At 36.0% G+C, this 25,828-nt stretch overlaps 1 protein-coding gene across 1 annotated transcript in view; it reads right to left on the bottom strand.

Annotated features, from left to right (window-relative positions):
* LOC137401978 (propionyl-CoA carboxylase alpha chain, mitochondrial-like) overlaps positions 1-24,761 on the bottom strand; it is a 36,910-nt gene extending 12,149 nt beyond the window's left edge. The window contains exons 1-10 of the mRNA XM_068088448.1: positions 24,648-24,761; positions 12,668-12,775; positions 11,438-11,554; positions 7,786-7,899; positions 6,948-7,001; positions 6,205-6,373; positions 4,908-5,089; positions 3,797-3,974; positions 1,883-2,053; positions 846-961 (exon numbers count right to left, since the gene is read on the bottom strand). Of these exons, the coding sequence (XP_067944549.1) occupies positions 846-961; positions 1,883-2,053; positions 3,797-3,974; positions 4,908-5,089; positions 6,205-6,373; positions 6,948-7,001; positions 7,786-7,899; positions 11,438-11,554; positions 12,668-12,775; positions 24,648-24,728 (1,290 nt within the window). The 5' untranslated portion in view covers positions 24,729-24,761. The remainder of the gene's footprint in view (positions 1-845; positions 962-1,882; positions 2,054-3,796; positions 3,975-4,907; positions 5,090-6,204; positions 6,374-6,947; positions 7,002-7,785; positions 7,900-11,437; positions 11,555-12,667; positions 12,776-24,647) is intronic.
* Positions 24,762-25,828: the final 1,067 nt, after the last annotated feature.

Here is a 25,828-nt window from a genome sequence, read left to right as displayed (position 1 = left end):
CGAGCTTAATTCTTTTTGGAACTGAGCTCATATGTCAGTTTCCTCACACCTCAAGGCACAATTTCCTATATAAAATCATTAAGTAAAAAGTAGTCCGTAACCATATTATGAAAAACTACCTAAAGAGGATATTACGGTGAAAAAAGTGTTTTAATTGCTGTAATTCAGTACCTATACTAACAAAGTAACAAATACTTATCTAGAGGTATGATCTGCAATAAAATATAACATTACTATGTACACTACAGTATTTAGTTGTTATGATCTGCAATAAAATGTAACGTCACTATGTACACTACTTAATGGAGTTTTTACCACCAAGACAGACGTTAGGGATAACGGCGGTCTGAGAGAGACTTGAGAGAAACACGTTCGGTACACTAAACTTTGGTGACGTAATAAAAACTTAAAATTTAACTCCGATAAATTTAGCTTACTAAACGCACGCACACACACTTAAAGCTAAGTTTTAATCTTTTACTAAACTTCCTTTAATTTCATCGTAAGATTCTTTTAGTATCTGTTTCCGGCTCTTTTGCCTCGCGTTCACTACAACTTTTTAAAAACTTTTTCAAACTGATTTGAGGAGAAAGACCGAGCTATGCTGTTCTCGAAAGCAGCCTCTGGCATACTTGGCCATATAGTGTAGCAACCATTACCAAAAACTACCATATCTCAAGGGAGAAACTTGTTAGATAGTCGGCTCATATCTTGAGTTTCTCGTATGTTGGGGCGCTCGGATGTAGAGGTATGACTGTAGAGTTAGAAAAGACTCCTTTATAGCCAGAAAGTCTGCTGTAAGACATCTATATTCAAGCACACTGAATTGTAATAAATGGACATACATTAGGAATATGTGTTGGTTCTCTGTACTTATTTAGCCTGCCCACACTAGGAAGCCCAAAGCCCTTATAGGGATCCTCTGCATACACACGACACTCGACTGACCAGCCCTTTATACCTGCAAGACAATAACAAGTCTGTTCACATATTATTTCTCGTGTAGAAATAAAAAACACTAGAATACTCATCATACCCATACACGTATATATATATATATATATATATATACACATTCCTAAACATTAAAATATACTGTATTCAATGTACCTGAACTTGACAATGTTTTATACCATGAAAGTTGTTTATATGTAGGTGTAGAGGATGCAAGAGTTAGAAATGCTTCGTGCACTAAATGCTTTGGAGAGAGGAGGCAATTTCCACAAATCTCTAACTTTAGTTTCATGTGTAAATGATTAGGCACAACTACACAAAATAGCTAAATAATAATAGAATACTTATAATTTTTTGAACCATAATTTACCAAAACTGGGCAATGCGGAACAACAACCAGAAATGAATGGAATGTTAAAAACATATTTGTGCATGCTTATATATTTACAACATAACCTGGACTTGAAAGTGAAAGATAGGAGATTGCCCCGGAGTTGGGCAGAAGTTTACTGAATTTAGTGCCGTAAAGTTAACAAAAGTTATCTCATAGGGGCTTAGTAAGTCCTCAGTTAGTAGTAAATCTGAGGATTCTGACATTGACCGATTTCGCTGTAGGCAATATTCTAGGGAAAGTCAAATGGAGAGAAATCTTTTGCAGCAGTTTACTCATTTTTATTCTCGGGTTTAAAAAAAATATAACAATCATATTACCACTATTTACACTTGTTAAAACAAGTCCATATTTTAGGAAAAAGAAATACTGATCATTCTCATTCTGTGGCAATTGGATCAATACTGGATCAATTGGATCAATACTTTTCAAATTATGGTAACAAATATCGGCCAATGTCTGAAACAGCAACTTGAGAAAAGTAATTACATCCTAGCTAACTGAAATTAAGCACGAATAGTGCTAAAAATGTAATACCAATATCCTCTTGCGTGAGTTGCAGAGGGTATCCCTTGGCCACCCTTAACATCTGGTGCACCAGATCGACACCCGTGATCAGCTCAGTGATTGGATGCTCCACTTGCAGCCTCGTATTCATTTCAAGAAAGTAGAAGTTTTTCTGAGAGTCGACGAGAAACTCGACAGTGCCTGCCAACCCAACAGTGCTATCATGTTAAGGTTACAAAGGGATACAAAAAGCTCTCTGGGAATCACGTCATGTGTTGTACATGTATATTATCGATAATCAAACACGCAAGTAGAAGAGGCAAGAGTTGTTTCTGAATGAGCGGATACACTATTATTAAACAAAAAGCTTTCCAAAAATCAGACTAACAAACAGAACAATAAACTTCATGCTATCATGACTTATTCATGCGCGTAATCAGCATGCATGTAGATACCCTTATTTGTTTTTATTGGCGACAGTTTCGGAAATACATAAATGGCCAAGGTTATCCAGTTATAAAAAATGTGCTGCCCTTAAAAGCACAAATGTATGTATAATTAGTAAAAAGAGTGATGCAAACAAGGAATTATTTACTCGTGGCAAAACATCTAAAAATTTGTCCACCTTTACATGCTGTTTGGTACAAATACGTGTGCATCACAAGGTAGTTAACCCTTTCACTGCCAACCATGTACAAACTCGGGTATCTGCCAAGTGCCAACCATTTTACCGAAAAATGCCAATATTGCTTCATGATATGTAAACAGTATTTGTCCCAATTTCAATCTTAATCTAGAACATTTTTGTCACATATTTTATTTTGCCAATGATTTAACCAACATTGCTATGCAAAAATTCAATGGATCTATACTTTGTGCGATGATAAAGCTATGTGAAGCTACGATCGATGCGACGCTAAAACGATCCTCCACAATGTTCCTTACTCTTACAAAATTATTACTTTCACCACTATCAGAAACAGTGCTGCTGGTTTAATTATCTGTATAATCACGAATATATGAATTTTCTATAATGCCATCAACATAACTAATTACTTGTTTTCTGACTTGCGCGTGGTAATTTATGAACTCACACAAAAATGTTCGTTTTTAAATTAGAAATTCTCCAACAAAAGTGTAAAATTACTTCGTCGTTTTAGGCTAATTTTATAGACAAATCTACGGACACCACTGTCAATTTCATAAAAGTCTTAAAGACCGTGGGTTATGTTGGCAACGAATAATAAAATTAGGTAACTACGCAATTGTTGGGAAAAAAAGCGTCTATGGCAGTGGTCCCACAAAAACGCATTTATGCCTCTACGGCAGTGAAAAGGTTAAAGATAAGCTTACCCAAAAATTGTGTAGATTCTATCGGAAAGTGTCGGTATTGTTCTAAAATTTGTGATTGTTTTTGATGTGTTAAGTGATCTGACTGCCAGGAAGTTTCAAGATCAACATCAACAAAACTTGATCATGGTTAAAATGCTCAGATCAAGCGAAATTGCAAAGAGAGCAAGAGAATCGATCGACAGAACAGACAACCATAGTACACAGTTGCTGATAGCAACTGTCGCAACGATAACAACTAGTGACGTCATTTCGCACGAATTTTTTCCTGAGCCTATAAATCACGATCAAATTTTATCAACTTTAATCATCTCAAACATCAAAAACAATCGCAAATAATAAACAAAATTGATACTTTTTGATAAAATCTATAAGAAATTTGCGTAAGTTCATCTTTGAATGAGACACGAACCTGGTTGAAGCTGGTTGATTAAGATAATCCCAGAATAACCAGTGCGATACAGACAGCCTTTAAAGGCACTTTAAATGTACTCATCTGGACACAAGTATTATTTCCTATAATAATTCGATAAGAAAGTATTATTAGATATTCCGACAAGACAATCTAATTCGAGAACCTGCGTGAACAAGTACCTGCCGAGTCATAACCAACAGCCTTTGCTAGTTGAGTGGCCTGCAAGCCCATTGCCCTTCTCGTCCCCTCATCAAGATAAACGCTTGGAGCCTCCTCTATTACTTTCTGGTTTCGTCTCTGTATTGAGCACTCTCTCTCATTTAGGTATATAGCATTACCATGTTTGTCACAAAGCACCTATAACGAGCACTGCAAGGCCTTTATTTGCGTAAAACATTTGCATTAATGTAATTAATGGGGAGAACAATAGTAAACGTCTAGCATCGTTTGATGAAATAGCATGGCATATGAACACATAAACGATCTATTTTATTCACAAACTTTCAACATACGGTTGTCAACTACTTGACAAAAACTTTTAGCTAATTTGATCGCAAAAGCAAAGCCTTTTTTGAAATTGCATATATTGCATGAGATCACTAATATATAACCACAAAAAACTAACTATTAATAAAATTTGGTGCAAGATTGTACTTTGTACGGAGAAAGTTTGAAAATGCTTCAAAAATGGACTCGCCACACCAACAAGACTTAAGACCGCATAACTCCAGACGCCATAGGTGGCTATAATACCCTAATCTATACAGACTCAAGAATACTAAGCAAAAAACTGTGAATTTGAACACTGCACATAAAGCGACACACATTATTTAACAAATCCATTTTTACCAATTGTAAACGGATAAGGCCATAATGCATGAGTAAAAATAGAAAAAAGGAAACTAAACTGAATACCATGACAACTGGCTTTATGTTTTCAACTAGTAAACAAATTTCTCTAATTTACAAATTGGAATTGGCATTTTTTAGTTATATTGGCAAGTTTAATTGGTTGAAGTTTTTTATGGGAGAGACAGAGTTGTAGTCAGAAATGTTCATGTAAGGATGGATATTGACAAAATCAGCTTCTAAAAAATGAACTTTTTTGAATGCAACAAAAACAAAATTAAACAAAAAAGTGTAAATTGGGTTAATTTAACGAATGCAAATGCGAGGAAGCTTTTAAATGAAGTTGTGGCAGCAGGATACAACGAAAGAACACCTCGACTAAGGTGAATTCAGCTACTTGATGTATGACTAGCCAAAGCACTATAAAAACAATAGAAACACCTGAAGCTCAATATGTCGAGGGTTGTCAATGTATTTCTCTATGAGCATTCGATCATCACCGAAACTAGATTTGGCCTCGGCCTTGCTGAGTCGAAATCCCTTACGAGTGTCATCATCGTTCCATGCGATTCTCATCCCCTTTCCACCACCTCCTGCTGATGCCTTTATCATCACCGGGTAACCTGTAGAATACAGTGGACCCTCGTCATACAATTTTAATTCGCTCGAGTGTTGGCATCCTAAGGCAAAAATGTCATACTGAGGGGTAGAAAAACCCATAGTTAATATTTAATGTTAAGAACCCCAATAAAAATGATCAAAATTTTATATACATACTGTACATATTAAAATTAGTAACAAAATAAAATGTTAAACTTAGTAACTATAGTTACCTACAGTAACTTTAGTGTATTTAGTGGTTATTATCTGCAATAAAATGTAACATTACAATGTACAACTCAGCACATAGACTGTGAAATTTTAATTGAGAAAAATTTTTGTTGATATTGTATGGCGTGAAAATGATGTATGGCGAGGGCGGAAAAACATCGTGTTCCATATCGTAGGGCGAAAAAATCGTAAAGCAGGGTTATCAACACCCGAGAGCGCACTGTAACTGCATTTAGTACTATTAACTACTCATACATCTACTTATTATTAACACATACTAACAAACATACAATTATTTTTTTTTCTCCAAATATAATATGCGAGTATTTCTATAAATGACCCATAAACATATAGTCACATAAACATACTACAAAATGATGAATACGTACACAGTTGTCTTTGTTCCAACAAAGATAACTGATGAATGTCACCGTGATACTGATTTGTAGTAAATCAAAACTTGATCGCCTAGATAAGTTTTAGTCTAAAAAATTCCTCTACTTATTACTACTAGAGCAGTTCTTTTGAAGCTTTGAATTTTGCTTCATCTTATTTTACGTCTAGTCGTACAAACAAGGTGGGAGGAACAACTACTTATAGTAAACATATACCCTTATGTTTATATAAACAGACCATATACAGATGTATGTATAGAATATGTGAAAATGATAGACCATAAAAGGAGTAGTCTAAAAATGCCAGACATCCAGCAGCAATAATCTGCCGGGATGAACATCTCTTGTCCAACTCCATAAGACAAGTAAAGTAAGATGAGATGAGTAAATTGTTAACACGGCTATGGTGAAGTTGAACAACAAAGATTGTAGATGTCTTATTGTCAAAAGCAGGGGCTAAATAACCTGGCACTGTAGACTCCAATAGGATCTTTTATTACCCCTTTACATACCAATATCGTTAGAAATCCTAATAGCATCTTCCTCTGTAGGAACTTCCCCGTCAAAACCTGGTACTGTGTTGACCTTGGCCTTGTTTCCGATTCGCTTACTCTCTATCTTATCTCCCATCATATGAATAGCTTCGCTGTTTGGCCCGACAAATACTATGTCATTCTCTGTCTACAAGTAAAGCAAATATTAACATATTAATAGATATGCATGGGTCACCATTTCCACGCATGTACTAACATAAAATGTATTAATGTGTCGACCAATAAAACTCTTTCTAACAATCAGCAAGGTTTTTTGCATGTATTTTTCTTCTGAGCCTTTAAATCGCCAACAAGTTTTATTGATTATAATCTATAAACATCCTGGCAATCAGATCACCTCAAACATCGAAAACAATCGCAAATTATAGAAAAATATCGATACTTTCAGATAAATTCTACAAAAAATTGTGTAAGTTCATCTTTGAATGAGCCACTAACCTGATTAAACTCTTAGATAGTGGCAAAATAAGCAGTGTTATACAGACAGACAGAGGCACTTAAAATGTCCTCATCTGGACAGAAGAGGACATTTGTATCAGCTACGGAGTAATCAACACATATTCTAACGCCAATGCTACAAGCCTTAAACTTAGGCTCACCTTTGATCTTGTTAAGTTCTACAAACTTACAGATCAAATTACGTATATTTATTATAGCAATGTAATCACATTTCATTTTTTTAGCTGTGTATCACTACTCACCAGTTTGGCTGCAAAGTCCATATTCTCTGACAGGAACCCATACCCAGGGTGCACCTACAAGATTATGTGTCATCAATAAATTCATTACTTGATATACTGATACACATACTTGTCAGTACTATCTGTTCTAGTTTATGTACACCTATGTACTTTCAATTGAGATGCATAATGTACAAAGGGTTGCTATCTAGTGATATGTGGATATATGTTCACATCAATGCAATCTGTTCATCTGCTTGTGCATGTATATATGCATGCACAAACTCTCTGCTGAAGTACATGTACAGATGCAAAAACATTACTAGAAGAGAAAGGAGTTGTCTGCTCACTATTGTCAGACTAAATATAACAGCCAGCTCAATACATACCTAAGTTTAGGCCATTAAAATTATAATTTAATTTTTTTTTGAAAAACGAGTCCGTTCGCGACTTCCTAGTCTCACAATATGCCAAACAGTGCACTGTTAAAATCAGAACGATGACTGATAAAAATTATGATTAGCGTAGAAGTTTTGTAATTCACTGCCTTAGTCAACTATCTCAGAGGAAGTCACAGCTAAGTGACGGAGCTAAATGATCATTTCTACATGAAATGCCATTACATAGCTTGAACTATTAAGAATAAAAAAATGCATTTCCATGTAATTTATATTTTTACAACTAGCAAAACCTTATAGGAAAATACTTGGAGATAGAACTTCAGGAAACACATCTTTACAACATATCGAGTGTTACCGTTTTACTAACTACAAAATCGTCTTCGAGCATCAGATCTCTTAATATACTATGAAGTCTGAGACTCCTCGATCATTACATGGATATCTACAATAATACTCACAGCCTGTGCACCTGTCTGTTTAGCTGCCTCAACTATCTTATCCATGACAAGATAACTTTCACTGGTTGGTGCCGGTCCAATGCATACCGCTTCGTCTGCCAGCTTAACATGAGGCTGCAATACAAATACAAGCTATATATACTTATCATAGACTTATACATCCTTGCTACTCGATATCACAGAACGCCTAGTTCGGCTTCAGAGATGGTGTGAAAGCGTCAAAGCCTGCAAATTAAAAAAAAATTACAACGAAGCAGACAACATTATTTATTCTAGTACACTAGCAGTTTCATACTTCATGAGAGATCGTCATGTGTGAATCACTACAGTGGATCTACCATACGACATTGATTTGTGCCGGTGTTGGTATCATAAGGCAAAAATGTCGTATAGAAAGGTATAGAAGCCTATAGTAATGATCTAATGCAAACACCTCTAGGTAGAAAACATCAAAATGTTATATATACGAACTAGACTTATTGACAATTAGTAATAAAATAGTATATTAAACTTAGTAACTATAATTAACTTATAGTTAACCTAGTAACTCTAGCTTTGTCGCACTGGTAATAATTAATTTAAATTCTTTCTTTAACGCCGTTATCAGCCTTAAGACCCATGGCTAACGAATCTATGTTATATATGTAATTATACAGTTATATGTAATATTACTGTATATGATAACCAATATATATATATATATATATATATATATATATATATATATATACACAGTCAAACATGGATAACTCGTCCACGGATAGCTCGAACACATGGTTAATTCGAACATTTCCTTTGGTCCGTTCCCACGTAATGATAAATTGCTATAGATAACTCGAACTCAACACTGTTAATTCGAACTGTTTTTTTGCCCAACGGCTACCGAAACGGTTGTTATCGCTTTAGAAAATCACTTTATTCAAAGCCATAGAGGTAAACTTCATCTTTTCGTAATTCATAAGCGTCGTTATTACCAGCATCGGCAAAATATTTTTGTCAACGACTTTTCTAAAAGTTTGGTGAAATTTGATGTATACTGCGATACGATGAATAGCACGGGCTAGCCGGGTCACACGCGCAAGAATTTTCGCCACGCACATACAAAACAAAAATCGCATGTTGTTTTGTATGTGCGTGGCGAAAATCCTTGAGTGCGTGACTTGGCTAGCCCGTGATGAATAGTTTTCCGACGTTGATTCCGTGTTGAATCAACGTCGGAATGTTGAATGTTTAAAACGTCTTAAAAAATGTTGTAATTAAAAATATACGTTGTCTGAGCTACAAAAAACTATTCATCGTTTGACCTAAACACAGAATACGTGTGTACATTCAATAAGTATCTATTAAAAAAGCGTGAGTGATATAGAATGTACCGTAAAACCTCGTAAAACTTCTAATTGAACTGCCTCGGAGTGTTGCTCTTAACGAATCCCAGGTAAAGTAAGGTAATCTGCATAAACTTCAAGAAAAAACGGCAAAATTGATCGTGGGTGAAACCCCAAAAGAAAAAAATGTCTTTTCTTTTGAGCATTTCAACAACGATCAAGTTTTGCCAATGTCAATCTGAAAAACGTCCTGGCAATAACATCACCTCAAACGACAAACCAATCTCAAGTGATAGAAAAATCTCTATACTTTTTCATGAAAACGTTTTAAACTTTACATTAGAAGCTTTTAATTTGAAACAAGCCATTTGTGCTTTTGATTTATATTATAGTTTGTATATGTACATGTATCCACTAATAAATAAGTAAATATATGGACTTGTGACAGTGCTCTGATAACTTGAATGCTCTGATAATTCGAACACTTTTGCTCGGTCCCTTGAAGTTCGAGTTATCCATGTTTGACTGTATATATATATATATAACTACAATAAACTAAAGTTCATAGTAAATATTATATTAAACAGTAAAATGCACAATAAACTTTCACTTACGTTTTATTAATTTTCGTTTCACACACGCAATATCAAACATTTGAGAAACACAAAGGTTGAACTGAGAGGGAAATGAACGTCGTAACTCTCGTATGCATTGTGGGAGAGATTCCGGCAAATAGTATATCGCCATCTTAGTTATTCCGACGTATTCTACAACTCGCAGCCAAATTTGAATTTTGAGAGAAAGTTTTGTTCAAATCGCATAGTGAAAAAACTTTCATCTGGCGACAGCGAGGAAACATCGTGTTTCGCATCGTAAGGCAAAAACCCTAAAACAAGGACAATTATTGAGTGGAACAGCAAGATGACCGAGTGGCATAGTGGCAATGTGCGTGCGTTTGAATCTGAAGCCCTGGGTTTAACTTCCTTGTGAGGCAATCTTTTTTCCTATCACTCATAGCATGGCTTCAGATGGACAGACAGAGTTCTTATTATAGTAAAGATCACCCAAAACAATGTCGCCTGGGTAATAAAAAGGTTTTCACATAGAAAACTAATTTTTAATTGCCTAAGTTTCTTCACCCAAAGAATTTGAGTAATTTAGCCAATCTAAATCTACTACAATAAGAGCAGCTATTATAATTTAAGCCAGCGTTAGGAAACGCTGTTCCCATAATTCTTGAAGGCAATTGAGGCAAACATTTACAACCCTGATGTGATCTATATAGGTATATAAACCTCCGTGTGTGTCGTTTGTCTGTTTGTAAAAAATCCGGTTATAGCAATGAAGTTTTATATACGAAAAATCTGTGTCACACTGGATTTGAACTCAGATTATCCAGTTCTGCAAACAGGCTTTCTTAACCACTAGACCATGTGTCCAACTGGCCTTACAATAAATAATTGTGAAAATACTTACGCACCTGCATGTCTTTAATGGCGAGCACGCTCGGAGATAATGATTGGGTGAAAGTTCATGAAACAATCTTTTTTGCTAATGCTCGGCTCATTTATAATAACGGCTCTTATTATAGTAATGATTTAACGCTTAAGTAACTCAAATTTATTGGGTAAAGGAACTGTACCCAAATCTTTTTGTGCAAGAACCTTTTGATTACTCATGCAACATTAAATCAGAATTTTTTTGAAGACATCAATTACCAGCTTTTTTCAAAACCGCTAACATAATATTATTTTATTGAAGAGTACCACATGAAAACATTAGCAACATAACAAAACAGCTTTGCATCACTTTAATTTATTAAAAGTTTTTTTATTTTAATTTTGACCAAATTGTGCAGTTCATATTCACAGTAGACCCTCTATAAGTCCCATTTTTTGACATGAAAAAATCAAAGAAATCAAAAAATCATTAAACATGATTTTTTAGGATGATTTAAATCAATGATTTAAATCATTTGATTTTAATCGACCAGCCCTGGTCTGAAGCCAGGGCTAAAGATTGGGGTAAAAAATGCTTTACACCGAACTCAAACTCATACATTTGGTTTAGTAGCCTGACAGTAACACTGGCACCGATCGATTGCTTTCCGACATCAAAATAATCGCGCTGATAGTTACACTCTGTGGTTTATCAGCCCACCCAAATGATCTCCCATTGCACACCGGACTGCCAGGATACTACTGGTAACATAGAAAAGTGTGTAAAAATCCACCAATGAAACTTGAAAGACTGAAGTAGCTAGCAGTTGACCTTATGACCCAAACATATCAAACAAAGTGCCCAAGGCTAGCAAATAGGAAGCTTACAGCGAATGAGTCCACCTCGCTGTGTACTGCCACAGACTTGATTCCGAGACGCCTGCATGTATTTATAACTCGACACGCTATCTCTCCTCGATTAGCTATCAGCACCTTGTCAAAGTTCTACAATGTAAAATACCATAAACATGTAAGTTGTATCATTTGAAACTGATTGATACACAAAGACTAATGTAATGCCATATATTGCAACATTTACAATGACTAGTAAATCAATTTTGTGACTCAATGACGATGGTTCACACTACAGATATCCTAATAGATTATTCTATTGCTGAATACTGGCATGGCCTTGGGTTGTGACAGCAATCGCCTGACATAATCACCTCATCTGAAACAGACTTGCAAAAAAATACATATGTGCAGCTTTTCAGATATACGTTATCTGAAAAATAAATACAAAAATATTTATTATAAGGAAGCTAATGTATTGCAGTGAGCCCTACCGAACATTTAATTATTGTTCATTAAAAATCTTACCAAATTTTGACATTAAACCAAATGCAGACATGATTAGATCAGACTCAAGGTACGGTCAAACATGCCGAGTGTTTTGGCTGAAATCACGAAATATACCAAAATATTCGGAAACACAGAAATATTCAGCCGAAACTCACAGAGTTGTTAAAGTTGTGCGTGCACACCACAATTGGCGGAACAAATTATTAGCGAGCGCGACTAAACAGCTTTCGCGATTAGTATAATCGGAAACATACTAAATATGTCTTTCAACATAATAAATACTATGCAACTGATTAAAAAAGAGTGCAAATTCTAGCGCAATCTAATCACTTGAATAGTATTTACTATGTTGAATCGAATTGGTATTTTTTTGCTGGTTATCATATGTCTCAAACTATACTAATCACGAAAGCTGCTAAGATCACGGGCGCAAATAATTTATTTAGCCAATCGAAAGTGTTTCGTTAACAATTTCTACGTGCTTGCACAGCTTCGACAAATTTGTGAGTCTGGGCCGAATGTTTTCGTGTTAGTTGTAATTTTGGCATGTGTGGCCGTACCTTAAGGGCTCATATACGCAAACTTTGGTGTTAAAAAAGGGAGTAATTACATGATAAAAACTGAAAATTTCAGACGTGTATTCCAAAGACTTTCAAAAATTTAATTAAAAAGACAAATAATCGCTACAAGATATTGCATAAAATTGTTCTGAAAGCCAGACCTTGGATACTTAACTGGGTGATTTGGTGTTCCTACCTTTTCATCTTTGCTGTGTTTGTCATTCCAATATTGCTGATCTAAAAACTGCTGATATGAGTAATTGGATAACCTTGACCAGCTGGTATGTAATCCACGAAGCTGAAGCTAGAAGGAACAATGAAAAACACTTTATAAAGTGATAGTTGCAACAATGTCATTTTTCACTTTATCTCTATAATTTTATTGCTTAGTTAAATCTATACGCTTAGATAACCTGTTATAGCCATAAACAATGAAGACAAGCTACTGACAGTATAAAGGTGAAAACGCACTAGGCGATATTTAGCGCTGCGTGGCGCTAATCTGCGCTAGAACTCGCTCAGCGAGCTCATGCAGAGCGATAACGCTAGGCATTCTCTATCACAACTTTATCGCGAGCAAGATGCATATCGATTGGTTGGTTTTTCCCCGGAATGCATTTTTATGATGGGTAATTATTTCTTATCGATGTTCACCAATGTAATGCAGCAACAATTTGTTATTTTGTTACGATGGAAACATCATCAGAACGCACACTGAATTGCTTATAAATTCAATAAAAATTGGGATGCTGTGTGCAGCAGTATGTTGGCGTCCTATTCATTCAGTCAACAAAATCTCGGTGTTCTTTGAGAGCTTAATATATAAATGATGCATAACTGCAAATTTCAACACCAATCACTGCGGTCAACATAACAAAATGTCAAAATACCAAGCTAGGAATTTTGAAGACTTTAGAAATGTTTCCATTAATGTTCATATTTTACATAGGGCCGGATTTAAATACACTTTGATTTTGATAACCAATCGCTTCTCCATGGTATCATACCTACAGCTGACAACAAACATTATTGCTAATTACACTTAAAATACTAGAATACATTTATGAACTGGTTGTCGCTGTAAACTAGATTTGGCAATTGACCAATAATTTCTTCACTTGTTTGCTATTGAATGTGTTGAACGCATAAGGAGCTAAATAGTATGGAAATCTATCTTCCACATTTAGTATAGAGAAAACAACTCAGCTATTTTAAACCATAAACGCAATATTGTGAAAAGTTACTATCAAAAGCATTGGTGCAATCGTATGCGAACAACAAGAATATTGTTTTTAAAATTACATTAAGTTTAGGTCTAAATTTGCTCACTAAAACTCAAGCAAAATATAAAATTTAATGACATTAGCATGAAATATTAGCTAGGCCTACCTTTCAAAAGAAGATAGGCCTTAATAATTTCGAATGGCACTTTTCTTTAAGATTTCTACCTATAAATATAAGACTTTATTAATTTAAGTCTGATCTTTATAGAGGGCACTATTACATTATAGTCTACCTTTATAGAGGGCACTACTGAACAATGCTCTTCAACAACAACAAACTTCAAGAATTGGGATATTCAGAAAGCAATTAATATATCCAATTTCGAAACAAGTGTGTATTAATTCATGATCGAAAAGTTTGTTTAAAAATTTGTAAAATTTGTTTAAAAGTTTGTAGAAAAATGATGGAGTAATGGTCACAGCATTCAAGATTGTCATAGTGACATTTGCCAATATTACCGCCAATCCTGCAACTTAGGTGTTTTCATAACTAGTGCTAAAATTTGAAATTGTCAGAAACCATTGCACATTGCCTAGAAGCCTGGCTACACTTATCAAGATACATACATACTGGTTACATACTCCAACAAGTGAAAAAACATTGAGAAATGAAAATTGACCCAAATCATTGAATTTTCTGTCAATTTTTTATTCAAGTATTGTCAGTATTTTTTGTAATCTAATATGGATCATCAACGATTCAAGATAATAATGATATTTTTGCTCATAGAAAATGTGTTTAAAGGTTATCAGTAAAAAAGAGCCTAGTACAGATTACCTTAGGTTCACAATATAAATCAAACTATAGAAAAAACAGGTGGCAAAAATATTTAATTACCTACAAAACAATCTGAAGTTTTGTGAAAAGTTCCAAATTACATTAGAAACCTGAATCAGTTGCAAGTGAGAATATATATTTCTATAGCATTTACATTTGTTTGTGAGAGGCGCTGTTGCCATTATCCCAAGAAGGCAAATCTTATATGAAACCTGCTTGTATGAGAAACAGATAAAATGGAATCAAGATTATGACTATTAGAATCGACTGTTTCGGCCAGTCACAGATGCTCCGGCTCGGTTTTATCCTTGCCGATGTAGACCAACATGTTCGTTTCAACATGCCACATCGACCAAATATGCTTTTCGTCGGTGTGTGTAGCCAATCCATTAGCAAATGGATAATCTTACCCGCCATAACAATGGCTGAACAGTCACATCGAAAGAGATGTGACTGAAAGTCACAATGAAAAAACAGTCACTTTATAGTGATGCAAAAGTAATGCAGCTGATCGTTGACGAAATAACTTGTAATCCAGGACTGTTTGTTCACAATTACATATTCACCAATGATGGTGACATTCTTAGTTGGAAATAAAAGCACAATAGCTTGATGAGTTCGATTTTAGAGGATGGCAGTGCCTATTGAAACTTAAAATGAAGAACCCGGCAGAAAAAAACCCAATTATGGTCAGAGACAGTTTCCAAACTATGCCACACCTGAATAATAAACCACGGATGATGTATGTACTGCCCATTTAGGCACCAAACAAGTAAGCATTTGCAGCATGTTCACCAAATACCCCTAACTTCTAATTTTTAATGCCAATAACTATGTATTTCATATCGCGTCTTCTCAGAATATACTCAGCTCCGATGATGCTATGGTGATTTGACATAACAAGGGGAAGTCAACTCACGAACAGAGGATTTAAGCCAATAATGTTTACCTCTGATGTTCATCTGAATGTGGTGTATCAGCAGAGAAACTCACCATTCATATCTGATAATGGATATAGTTATGTTAATTTGCTCACAGGAGTCAGTATATGAAGTCACTGGTGCCAACCACTTATAATATCAAATAACGTGCCTGCAAACTGCTAAATCACATATAAAAACAATTTCAATAGCCAAATCCTTACCAGGCCCAATTATTAAATTTAGCGGAGATCAATTTAGTCAGTGGATGTCACCACAAATCATAGTCCTCATATGGTATGGAGACACTTAGAACTCATTCTACTGTAATGTAAAGCAGTTTGTGATTTCTTCATGAAAATGCCAAAATAATAATACCAAACTACATTGGACTGTGTTATCTGCTATAATTATTGTCAGATGATCAAGAAAGGGCTAGTTGAGATCCCAAACGCAGAATAAATAAGCGATAAACTTAATAAACGATGGAACACAGCTCGACTAGTACAAAACTTTTTTTGAGCAGTTCAAAACAGGAAAGTTTCCCACAAAGAACAACGGTTGAATAGCACACAATTCTTCTATTCAACTTGCTACTGGCAGCTGCGGTCTGACCATAGAATAGCTCAGACCTGGTTATATCTCTGAAAAAAAAGGAAAATGTCCCATCCTAGAGCGAGCTCAAACCTCCCAGTCACCATCAGTTCATATGTTGCCAAGATGGTATAACTACATCAAGGGTGCGACGGGCTGTACAACAAGTCTGGTGTCAAACTTAATAATGAAGGCAAATTTCAAAAAGGGGATAAACAATAAAACACCGAAACAAGCTGGTATTAGAGGCTCGATACAATATTAAATATTGAAAATCAACTCTGCCTCGCATGACGAAATGCTACAAAAACTAAAATATATGGGAATTAGCCAAACAATCCCCAAAACTTTTTTGAAGAACGGATCAATCCAAATAAAAGTTAGTAGCGCAATCATGAACCAAACATAAGATAGGTATTTAGCACAAATAAAAATAAGCAAGGTAGATTTTTTGCAGACTAGTGTCATATGTCATCTTTTATTCATATTCACACATAACGTTTTCTATTATATGAAAAGGACTCTCGTTGGCTGATGTTTTCAGTACACTTTTGTTGTAGGTGGTGCTAAAAGGCCTTCTAGCAACATGGCAGCACAATTGTGGTGAGCTCATAGGATGGATGAATGATGACACGACCAATCAATCTGCGCAAGATCAAGTTAGCAGGCTGTTTCGATGATAGAATATTTAATCGAGTCAAATGCACTCGGTGTTTACATGAATGAGAAACTTCAATTCAACAGATAACGCATAAGATATGTAAAAACCCTGACCATAAAGACGGAAATACTAAAACCTCTTTTGCTCTAGAAGCTACAATGTGACATCGCTTAGAAGATAATTCAACATAGTTTAATACTAAAAGCTGCATTTGTGGTGTCGTTGTGAAAACTGGATATAAAATGTGTATTCTTTATTAAAAATACGCATGGGGCCCACTTCAAGCTTCAGATATTGCTATATTTTCTCAATTAGATACTTGAAATCCTTAAAAGATTCCAACTCCTATAAAATGATATTGTGAAAAGACAGATGTTTGTTTCTCAAAAACTGTATTCGAGGCCTAAAAAATTTATAACAAAATTAAAAAAGTATAAAAAGGTTGGGGCACACATACTTAGCCGAACAAGAATATATACACTGCAGTCAGCAAAGACTCGATTTCAGCTCAGAAGCTGCGGCAATAGATTTTTGAACGCATTATCACATGAACTGCTCAATAAAGCAATTTTCATGACAATTGTATGATGGAAACTGACTGCACCAAATGTCATAACATACTTTAACTATTTTAGCATACTAATTGTAATTGTATACAGTATGCAATCTGACAGGCATATGTGATGCGACATCTTCGATCGATCATGGGTATCACATGGAGGGACAAAATTACCAATGCCAAGGTATTGAGAAGAGCAGGCATAATATCTCTCTATTTTGCTACAGATAAATCTTAGATGACTTGGAAATGTTGAGAGAATGGATCATGAACGCTTGCCTCGACAACTCTATTCTCAGCTTTGTGAATGAAAACATGACTAAGGGAGACCCAGGTTGCGATTGGAAGACACCGTGAAATCTACTATATAAACGGCAATCGTTGTCTGTCTATCTGTCTGTCTGTCCGCTTTATAGAGTACCGTACTTTTCGGACTATTAGCCGCTACTTTTATATAAGGGCGTGTCTATTCTGTGGTTTTTTTCACCGCTAGGGCGCATTAACGGGAATCTCCGGTTAGTACACGCCTCTATTATAATACGTAACCTGCTATTCATCGTAGGGATGGACGATAAATACTGATATGCTAATAGTATGAGTTGTCTTCTCGACATATTGAGTCACCGATAACTCCCAAATATGAGCAGTATAATCGTCGTATGAATTTCGGTCGTACGAAGCGAACTGAATTAATATGTGTAGTAACGGTAAATAAATTATAGAGCGGTCTTTCTTTTTGCATTCGGTCGAACGAAGCCAACCGAATTAATATGTGTAGTAACGGTAAATAAATTATAGAGCAGTCTTTCTTTTTCCATTCGGTCGAACGAAGCCAACCGAATTAATATGAGTACTAATTATCGTAATATCGTAATTTCGTAATATGGACTATTAGCCGCTACTTTTCTCTGACGATTTGAGCCAAACGGCTTATATAAAGGTGTGGCGATTCTGTTGTTTTTCTTTCACCGCTCTGGCGCATTAACCGAAATCCCCGGTTAGCACGCTTTTTAAACGGCAAAATTTCTGCCGTGTTAAAAAGCACCTTTCCTGAGTTCTGCGGCCTATACAAAGGTGTCTATACAGCTATACAAATGTACTATTCGTTAAATAAAATAAATTAACGAGTAGTTATTTACATGCAATTAATATTTACTGCCAACGTGTACCGAGAAGGTCACGTAAACGTTTGTTTCTTGGAGCCACTGGAAAAACGCATTTCTCACCTACTAAATTTCCACATCAAAAAGGTAAGTGTTTCTTATACGATGTTGTATTGTCTATGAATTGCCACATCTCCACTACTTAATAACGTTGGATTTGCCATTTTTCGTGATAGTGGGTCATGTTCATTTCCTTCAGCAGCCGAGTTACTAATTTTTTCCAGCTACGAGTAGGCCTACTGTAACTTACTATTACAGAACTTTCACGAGTACTCCGAGGGTTGCGATACGCTATTGTGAAAAGAAAGAGAGCAGCTGCTATCGACTTACTGTCACCCTGCATCAGCCATGACCAGCTATACGTCGCCTGCTCAAAAGTAGGCACACGCCGAAAACTGTTTCTTCATACGCCCGACAGAAAAACCAAAAATGTTGTCTATCCGCAAGTGTTGCGTTGAACTAAGGGAGAGAGAGAGAGAAAGGGAGAGAGAGGGAGAGCGAGAAGGAGAGGGGGGAGAGAGAGGGGGAGAGGGAGAGAGAGAAGGGGAGAGCGAGGAGGAGAGAGAGGGAGAGACGGAAAGAGGGAGAGACGGAAAGAGGGAGAGACGGAAAGAGGGAGAGAGGGGGAGGGAGAGGGGGGAGGGAGAGGGGGAAGAGGGAGGGAGAGAGGGAGAGAAGGGGAGAGAGAGAGAGGGAGAGCGAGGAGGAGAGGGGGGAGAGAGAGAGAGGGAGAGAGAGGGGGAGGAAGAGGGGAGAGACGGAGAGAGGGGAAAGAGATGGAGAGAGGGAGATGTAACTGCATATTTGGAGTTGTTTTACAGTATGAAAGCCAACTCTCAATAAACCTTATGCTGCACGTGAATCTGTTACTGTAGGCGGGTAATGCAGCTTGTGAAATATAAAGAAGCTGGATATGGACATGAATGGTTGGCAACAAAGAGCTAAGAATAAAGATAGTTGGAGATGTTTGATCAGACCAAAATTAGGGCAGCCATTGTCGAATCGACAGACTGCTGTCATGAATTGTACCACCTCCCACACAGATCAGGAATCACTCTGTTTCCAACATGATGACTATAGAATAGAAACTGACTATATAACACCCACAACCAAGCATAACTATAAAATGTGGAATTTCTTTTAGAAATTACGCATTCACACCGGACCATCATTCATCTCCATTCGCTACCAATGTTGCATTACACAGATGCCGAGAATGACTTGGATTATTACGAGAGTTAAAAATATAACAAGTAACTTTCGTGTTGAACCTAAAGCACATGCTACGTACAGCTATTTATTTACTTAGAACCATCTAGTTTATCACAATGAGCTCCAACTACACAACACAGTAACAACTCATCCCAATGTATCATCAATAGAGGTATTTTAAAAAACAACCTTAAATTGGTGGTGGCCCTGAAAGGGCGGTGGAGGAGTAATTTCGTGGAGTTATCCAGCTGCATGGCATCTGTCATGCCACCACCCCTCGACGGAGCGCTTGGCTCATTCGATACAGTGAAGCATAGAGAGCTAATGAGAGGACGAGTCGAACAAGCAACTATGTATACAAGGAAAATTTCTGGGAGGGAAGTTGGTGCAGAAAAGGTGAAAAACAGCATCTGAAAAGATTGATTAGATTTTTTATACATTTGCCAAGCTTCAATTATTTTTTTAGGACTGTTTGCAAATTAAAGAATGTATTTGTGTTAATGGGTGCCTGTTGGAACAATGCAAGTGTACATTTCACTTAGTTATCAGTTGCTAAAAAATCCTTTAAACGATACTTTTTCGTTTTGTTAACACTTTCACGATACAAGATTCAGTATATATTACTGTTTGTACTCAGGATGTGCTTTCCTATTACTTAAAGGTTGACTTGCAACAAAATTCCCATCACAGTTATTTGGCATCAAGAGATTCACCATGTCTTACTCTGCTCTGTTGTAGGTGCAAAATATGTGGAAATGGGATTACAAGCTCTTAAAAGCTCAAAAATGAACAGCTAATCGCCGCCATCACAAAACTGCCGTAGATTAGAACCCCTTTAAGAGTGCTGTTCCTTGCTTATAATATGCAGTTTTTCACAACTTTTTGCTAGCGTTTGATTCATTGCGCCATGATGGTTAGTTGTGACACAATAATTTTTTATTGTGTATGAGAAAATTAAAAAAAATTAATTAAAGGTTGACTTGCCACAAAATTCACATTACAGTTATTTGGTATCAAAAGATTCACCATGTCTTACTCTGTTGTGTTGTAGGTGCCAAATATGTGGAAATGTGATTACAAGCTCTTAAAAGCTCAAAAACGAAAAGCCGCTGTAGATTGGAACCTCTTTATTTCTCTGATGTAGTCATGAAATTTATTTATTGTCTTGTCACGTGATGTTCTCACGTAAATTGAAAGGCCAATAAAAAGCTCAATATAAAACTTATCATAGCACTAGTTTATGACAAACACATCAGGTTTTACCGAAAACCTCGTATCAAATATAGATGCTCGCTACTTTACAGTTTTGTTTCGGTTTGGTCTAATCAACAAGTCGTAATTTGATCATGTGACCCAATACTTCGAAAATAATTTCTGCAGCACTTTTCGATTATCACAACTGACCAACAGGCTTGTCATGATTATCAGACAATGATATGTACTCCTTCGAGGGAAGGTTAAAAAATTAAATGAATTTTTCCGGTAAGTTATAAGATATCACTGCTAAAAGTGACAGCATTACAATGACGATAAAACAGACGCGTAAGAACATTAGACATGGTTTTATTGAATGCGTGAAGTATATTTGTAAAAATATTTCGACGAATAAGGTTGCATGAAAGTGTAAACAGAAACCATCTACCACAGCTACGTCACATTTGAGCCGTTTTGGAAAGAGAATCCAAACTACGGCGGTCTCGTGTGGCTACGATTAACTGTTTGTTTTTGAGCTTTTAAGGGCTTGCAATCACATTTCCACTATTTTGCACCTACAACGCAACAGAGTAAGACATGGTGAATTTTTTCATATCAAATAACTGTAGTGTGAATTTTGTTGCAAGTCAACTTTTAAAACAATTGTTGTCTGGCTCAAGTCCACTCGCTTAAGCAATATAAATATTGATGCAATGGCTAGGCATGTTCAATTTGTTTTGCTCCAAGAAGGATTCATGAATACATATTCCGCTTCAATAAACTAATTTATCCATCAGAGAAGCATGTCTACTTTGAAGTACTTCCTGATTGTTATTACATGACTGACAACAAGCTCGGACATGGTTGCCAGAATATTCGGATATGTAATGAATTATTGTTTCAACAAAAAGTTGACGTCTCACCTATTGGTAATAAATAGTATTGCAACAAGTGTTGCGTTCGGGCTCTGTTGGTTTCAGGAGAGCACAAGTAAGTTAGTTTTAGCTTTAACTTAATGGCTTCAACAGGTTGTACAACTGGTAGTATGTGTGAGATCCAATGCACTGTTGGATTTCAGAGCGAGTCAGTATCAGAAAAGTAAATTTGAGACGCTAAAAGTGAGAGTTGTCCCTACTCTATACAGTTCGCTTTCATATTATTTGCATTATTTGGCTTTCCTTGCACAATTTTGAATACACATGTACAGATTTTGTCTAGTCCACAAATAGAAGCCTATAATTCATTAGTTTCTCAAATTGCATAGAGAGTAAAATAATTGACTGCAACTTCTGTGCCACAGACTAATGATAATGAAGCCTTTTTAGTCTGAATAAAACTGCTTCAAATAAGAAATATCCATGCGTTGATGCAAGTTACAATCAACAAACAAAAGCCCCACAGTAGTTATAAAGATCTAGCAAGAGCACATTTGATTAAAAAAATTATATTAAGCGTTCTTTATTAAAATCATTGCACGAAGGAACATCCGCTGCAAGTTGCTTGCTGAGCTGTCAAAAAGCCTTTCAGTAGCACTCACAAACGGCATACAGTCAAGTCATTTAATCGCATTCGCCCCATAATGCGGCAGTAGAGCAATATCTTTATTAAGTAACATGAGTAGATTACTCTTAGTTTGGGTTTCTTCCTTCCCATCTTTTTTTGTATCGTGATTTTTAAATTTGGTTGGGCAATGTTGTTTTTGAAGTTGAGGGTAGGGATTAGGGGGAGACAAGAACTTTCAATAAATATTGAAGGTTCTTAGTGGGGTTGCGTGAAAAAAAGGGTTAGCTGTTCAAGGTTTGCACAAAAAAGGAGTGTTTTTTAACATTGGTGTTGATTGCACCTTTAGTGCTTTTGTGGCGTGTATTGTGTAAGTAGGCATTTGAGAAAAAATGGATTGTTATTGCAATTTCTTCATTTATTATTTTTTTTTTTTTTAGGTTTTGGTCGGCCGTCCTCCGACGCTCTGCAAGAGTGGCCCATGACCACTCAGACATGAGGTTTGAAATCCTCTGATTTTTTTATGTTTAAACACCCACCTAAAAGCTTTTCTGTTCACAGACTCGACTGTTCACTTTTCTGTTCACCAGACATTTTTATCTAAAGCACCCAGTATGTGCTTGGATAAAAATGGAGACCAGACAGTTGATGAATATTCAAGAACTGGGTAGCAAATGCTTTTAAAAGAAAGGGTTTTTGTTTTGGGTGAGCAACTTTTGAGGGACCTCATGAGCATGTATAGTGTGGATAAAGATTTGGTTATAGTCTTTTCTATGTAAAGGTTAAAGTTGAGTTTATTGTCTATAATGACTCAGAGGTATTTAAAGTTGTTGGCCTTTCATAAGATATTTGCGAAAAAAGGGGTTCTCATAACACCTAAAAAAGTTGTCCCACATTTTGTGATGTTAAATTCCATCTGCCATTTATCAGCCCAGTCTATGAGCAAATCAAGATCTGCTTGAAGATTGGCACAGTCGCTGGCTAACTCAATCTGGGAATATAAGAGAGCATCTTCAGCGAAAAGTCTAAGTCTAGAGGTCTTGATAGCCACTGGCATATCATTTATAAAAATCAAAAAGAGAAGGGGGCCTAAAACAGATCCCTGGGGCACACCAGAGGAAACTGGACATGGTTTGGAGTATGTTCCATTTATAAAAATGGTTTGTGTGCGACCCTTCAACCAATCCTCACCCCAGGCGATAATTGTTCTGTCTAGATTAGTTTGGGTAAGTTTGAATAAAAATTTGTTGTGGGACACTTTGTCAAAGGCCTTAGAAAAATCAAGGAAAATGGCATCAGTTTGGATTCCAGTGTCAAATGATTCAATGAGTTCATGAGTTGTGAGGATTAGCTGACTTTCGCAGCTTCTCGAGCGAAAACCATGTTGGCAATCATGGAAAAATCAATGGAGTCTAAAAAGTTGCGGATGAAGTGTGCAACTATGTGTTCTGTGGTTTATGACAGTACACATGTCAGAGATTGGCCGATAGTTAGTTGGCAGAAGTCTGCTATCTTTATTTTTAAAAATGGGTATGAAAGTAGCCGTTTTCCAATCCTTAGGGACAGTATGGTTGGATAAAAAGTATTGCATTATCTTGGTAAAAGTGGGTGCAATATAGGAAGCTAGGTGTTTCAGCAACGAAGTGCTCAGTTCATCTGGGCCAGCAGCCTTAGAAGGGTTAAGTTGTTGTAAGAGTCTTAAGACACCATCGTTGGACACAGTTATTGCCTTGGTCTTCTGTTTGGTGGAGTTTGCTACAGTTTCGTTTGTTGGGGGAATTGGGATAAGCACTATTATCAACTGTGAAAATGGAAGAAAAGGTGTCAGCAAAAGTGTTGGCTATATTATCAGAAGATTTGCCGGTGTTGTGCAAGGTTTTGACTGTGTTACTGGATCCTCTTTTTGAAGATATGAATCTAAAAAGAAGTTTATTGTTGCCTTCCGTCAATTCATGGCAGATATGGATATTTAGAAAGTTATTATAGTCTTGTCTAATTAGTTTTTACATTTTTTAATCTGAAGCTGGAGCATCTGTTTATGCAAACGTTTTAAACAATCTATTCCTTTTATGAATCTCTTTAATGCTGGTGCGTTTAATCCAAAATTTCTGTTTACATTTTAAAGGGAATATGAGAGATAGAGACCTTAGCTGCTGCCATAATTCCAGTTTTAAAAGATTGCCAAATGTCATTAATGTTGGATTTGATTGATATGAGATTAGTTATTTGTCTGTCAAGGGCATGGGATTGCATACGATTAATAAAATTTGGCCTAGACTACATCTATAACAAATATATATATTATTACTCACGTGTTTATAAGAAAACGGTTTGTGACAGAATTTGCAGCTTGGGTACAATCGTATTACGGATTTGCAACGTTGAAAAATCATTTCGCTCCTGTGTCGGTAAAATTTCTATGAGCGTTATCGTGCATGTTTCAGGAAACCATTGCGCGAAAGCAATAAACGATTCGTGCGCGCATGGGACTGAGGAAACAAGAAATGGTTTCTTTCTAGTTGTATACGTATAATCGACCGGCGCATAAAGTAATTTTGCATTACTAGAAAATGAGATTCTGATCTGTTTCTAACGCGTATGTTGTTCTTTCAGTTGTTGAAATGTGTTATAAACTCTGGAAGCGAACATTTTCGTCCTAAACGGATGTACAACAACATCATTGGTGCTTCATGATTCCTTGGCTCTTTTCACTGTTTTAACAGCTTTTTGCATTTAGCTATTGCTTAGTGCATGTCTTGAGGGATTTTACGAACTTAGTGAATCAAAGTTATGAGTTTCTGCATTCAAAATCTTGTGAGAGAATATATTTAATCTGAACTGTTATACACAACGCTTTCAGCACAAACTCTGCAAAGGTAGCAGCATTAGATACTCCGTCGTACTCATACAGGCTGAACCAACTTGTGTATCAGTTTTAAATTAAGTTTAAACCGTGAAGCAATTGATATGCTTCAAAAACGATCGAAGGGTTACGAATGTTACTGTGAATGCAACAATCTCTGTAAATAGAATTGGATTTCATAACATTTAAACTTGCATACTACATAGCAGTGTTTCAGTTTTCCACGCGTTTTTATAACAATCTTAGACTGTTACCAGGTTTTTAATCGCTTAATACTTCAGTGTATATTTTATTAATTTCTCATTTCAAAGCCCAGGATGCATATCAGCTGATTCAGTTAAAAGACTGGATAAAAGTGTTTGTAGTTGAATAGTCGATCATTTTAAACTAATTATATTGTTTTTATTTGGATCCTTGAAAATTCATTATTGGCCCTCCGTTTTGTGTCAATCTTTCGACAGCAATGATAAATTGTAAATTTCTGAAACATTAGGTTTGCTATTGGTGAATTAAGGTCTAATTGTTTAGGTTCATTCCTGTCTATAGCTGCTAGCTAAAAGGAAATTGGCTATCAATCTAAAATTTGTCGGTACTTTGAATGCTCTTGTTCAATTTAATTTGCTGATAGAT

The sequence above is a fragment of the Watersipora subatra genome, chromosome 8 (genome assembly GCF_963576615.1).
Source record: "Watersipora subatra chromosome 8, tzWatSuba1.1, whole genome shotgun sequence".
In the NCBI taxonomy this organism is placed as follows: domain Eukaryota; kingdom Metazoa; phylum Bryozoa; class Gymnolaemata; order Cheilostomatida; family Watersiporidae; genus Watersipora; species Watersipora subatra.
The sequence above is the reverse complement of the archived record's forward strand: the minus strand, read 5'-3'. Positions and strand labels throughout refer to the sequence as shown.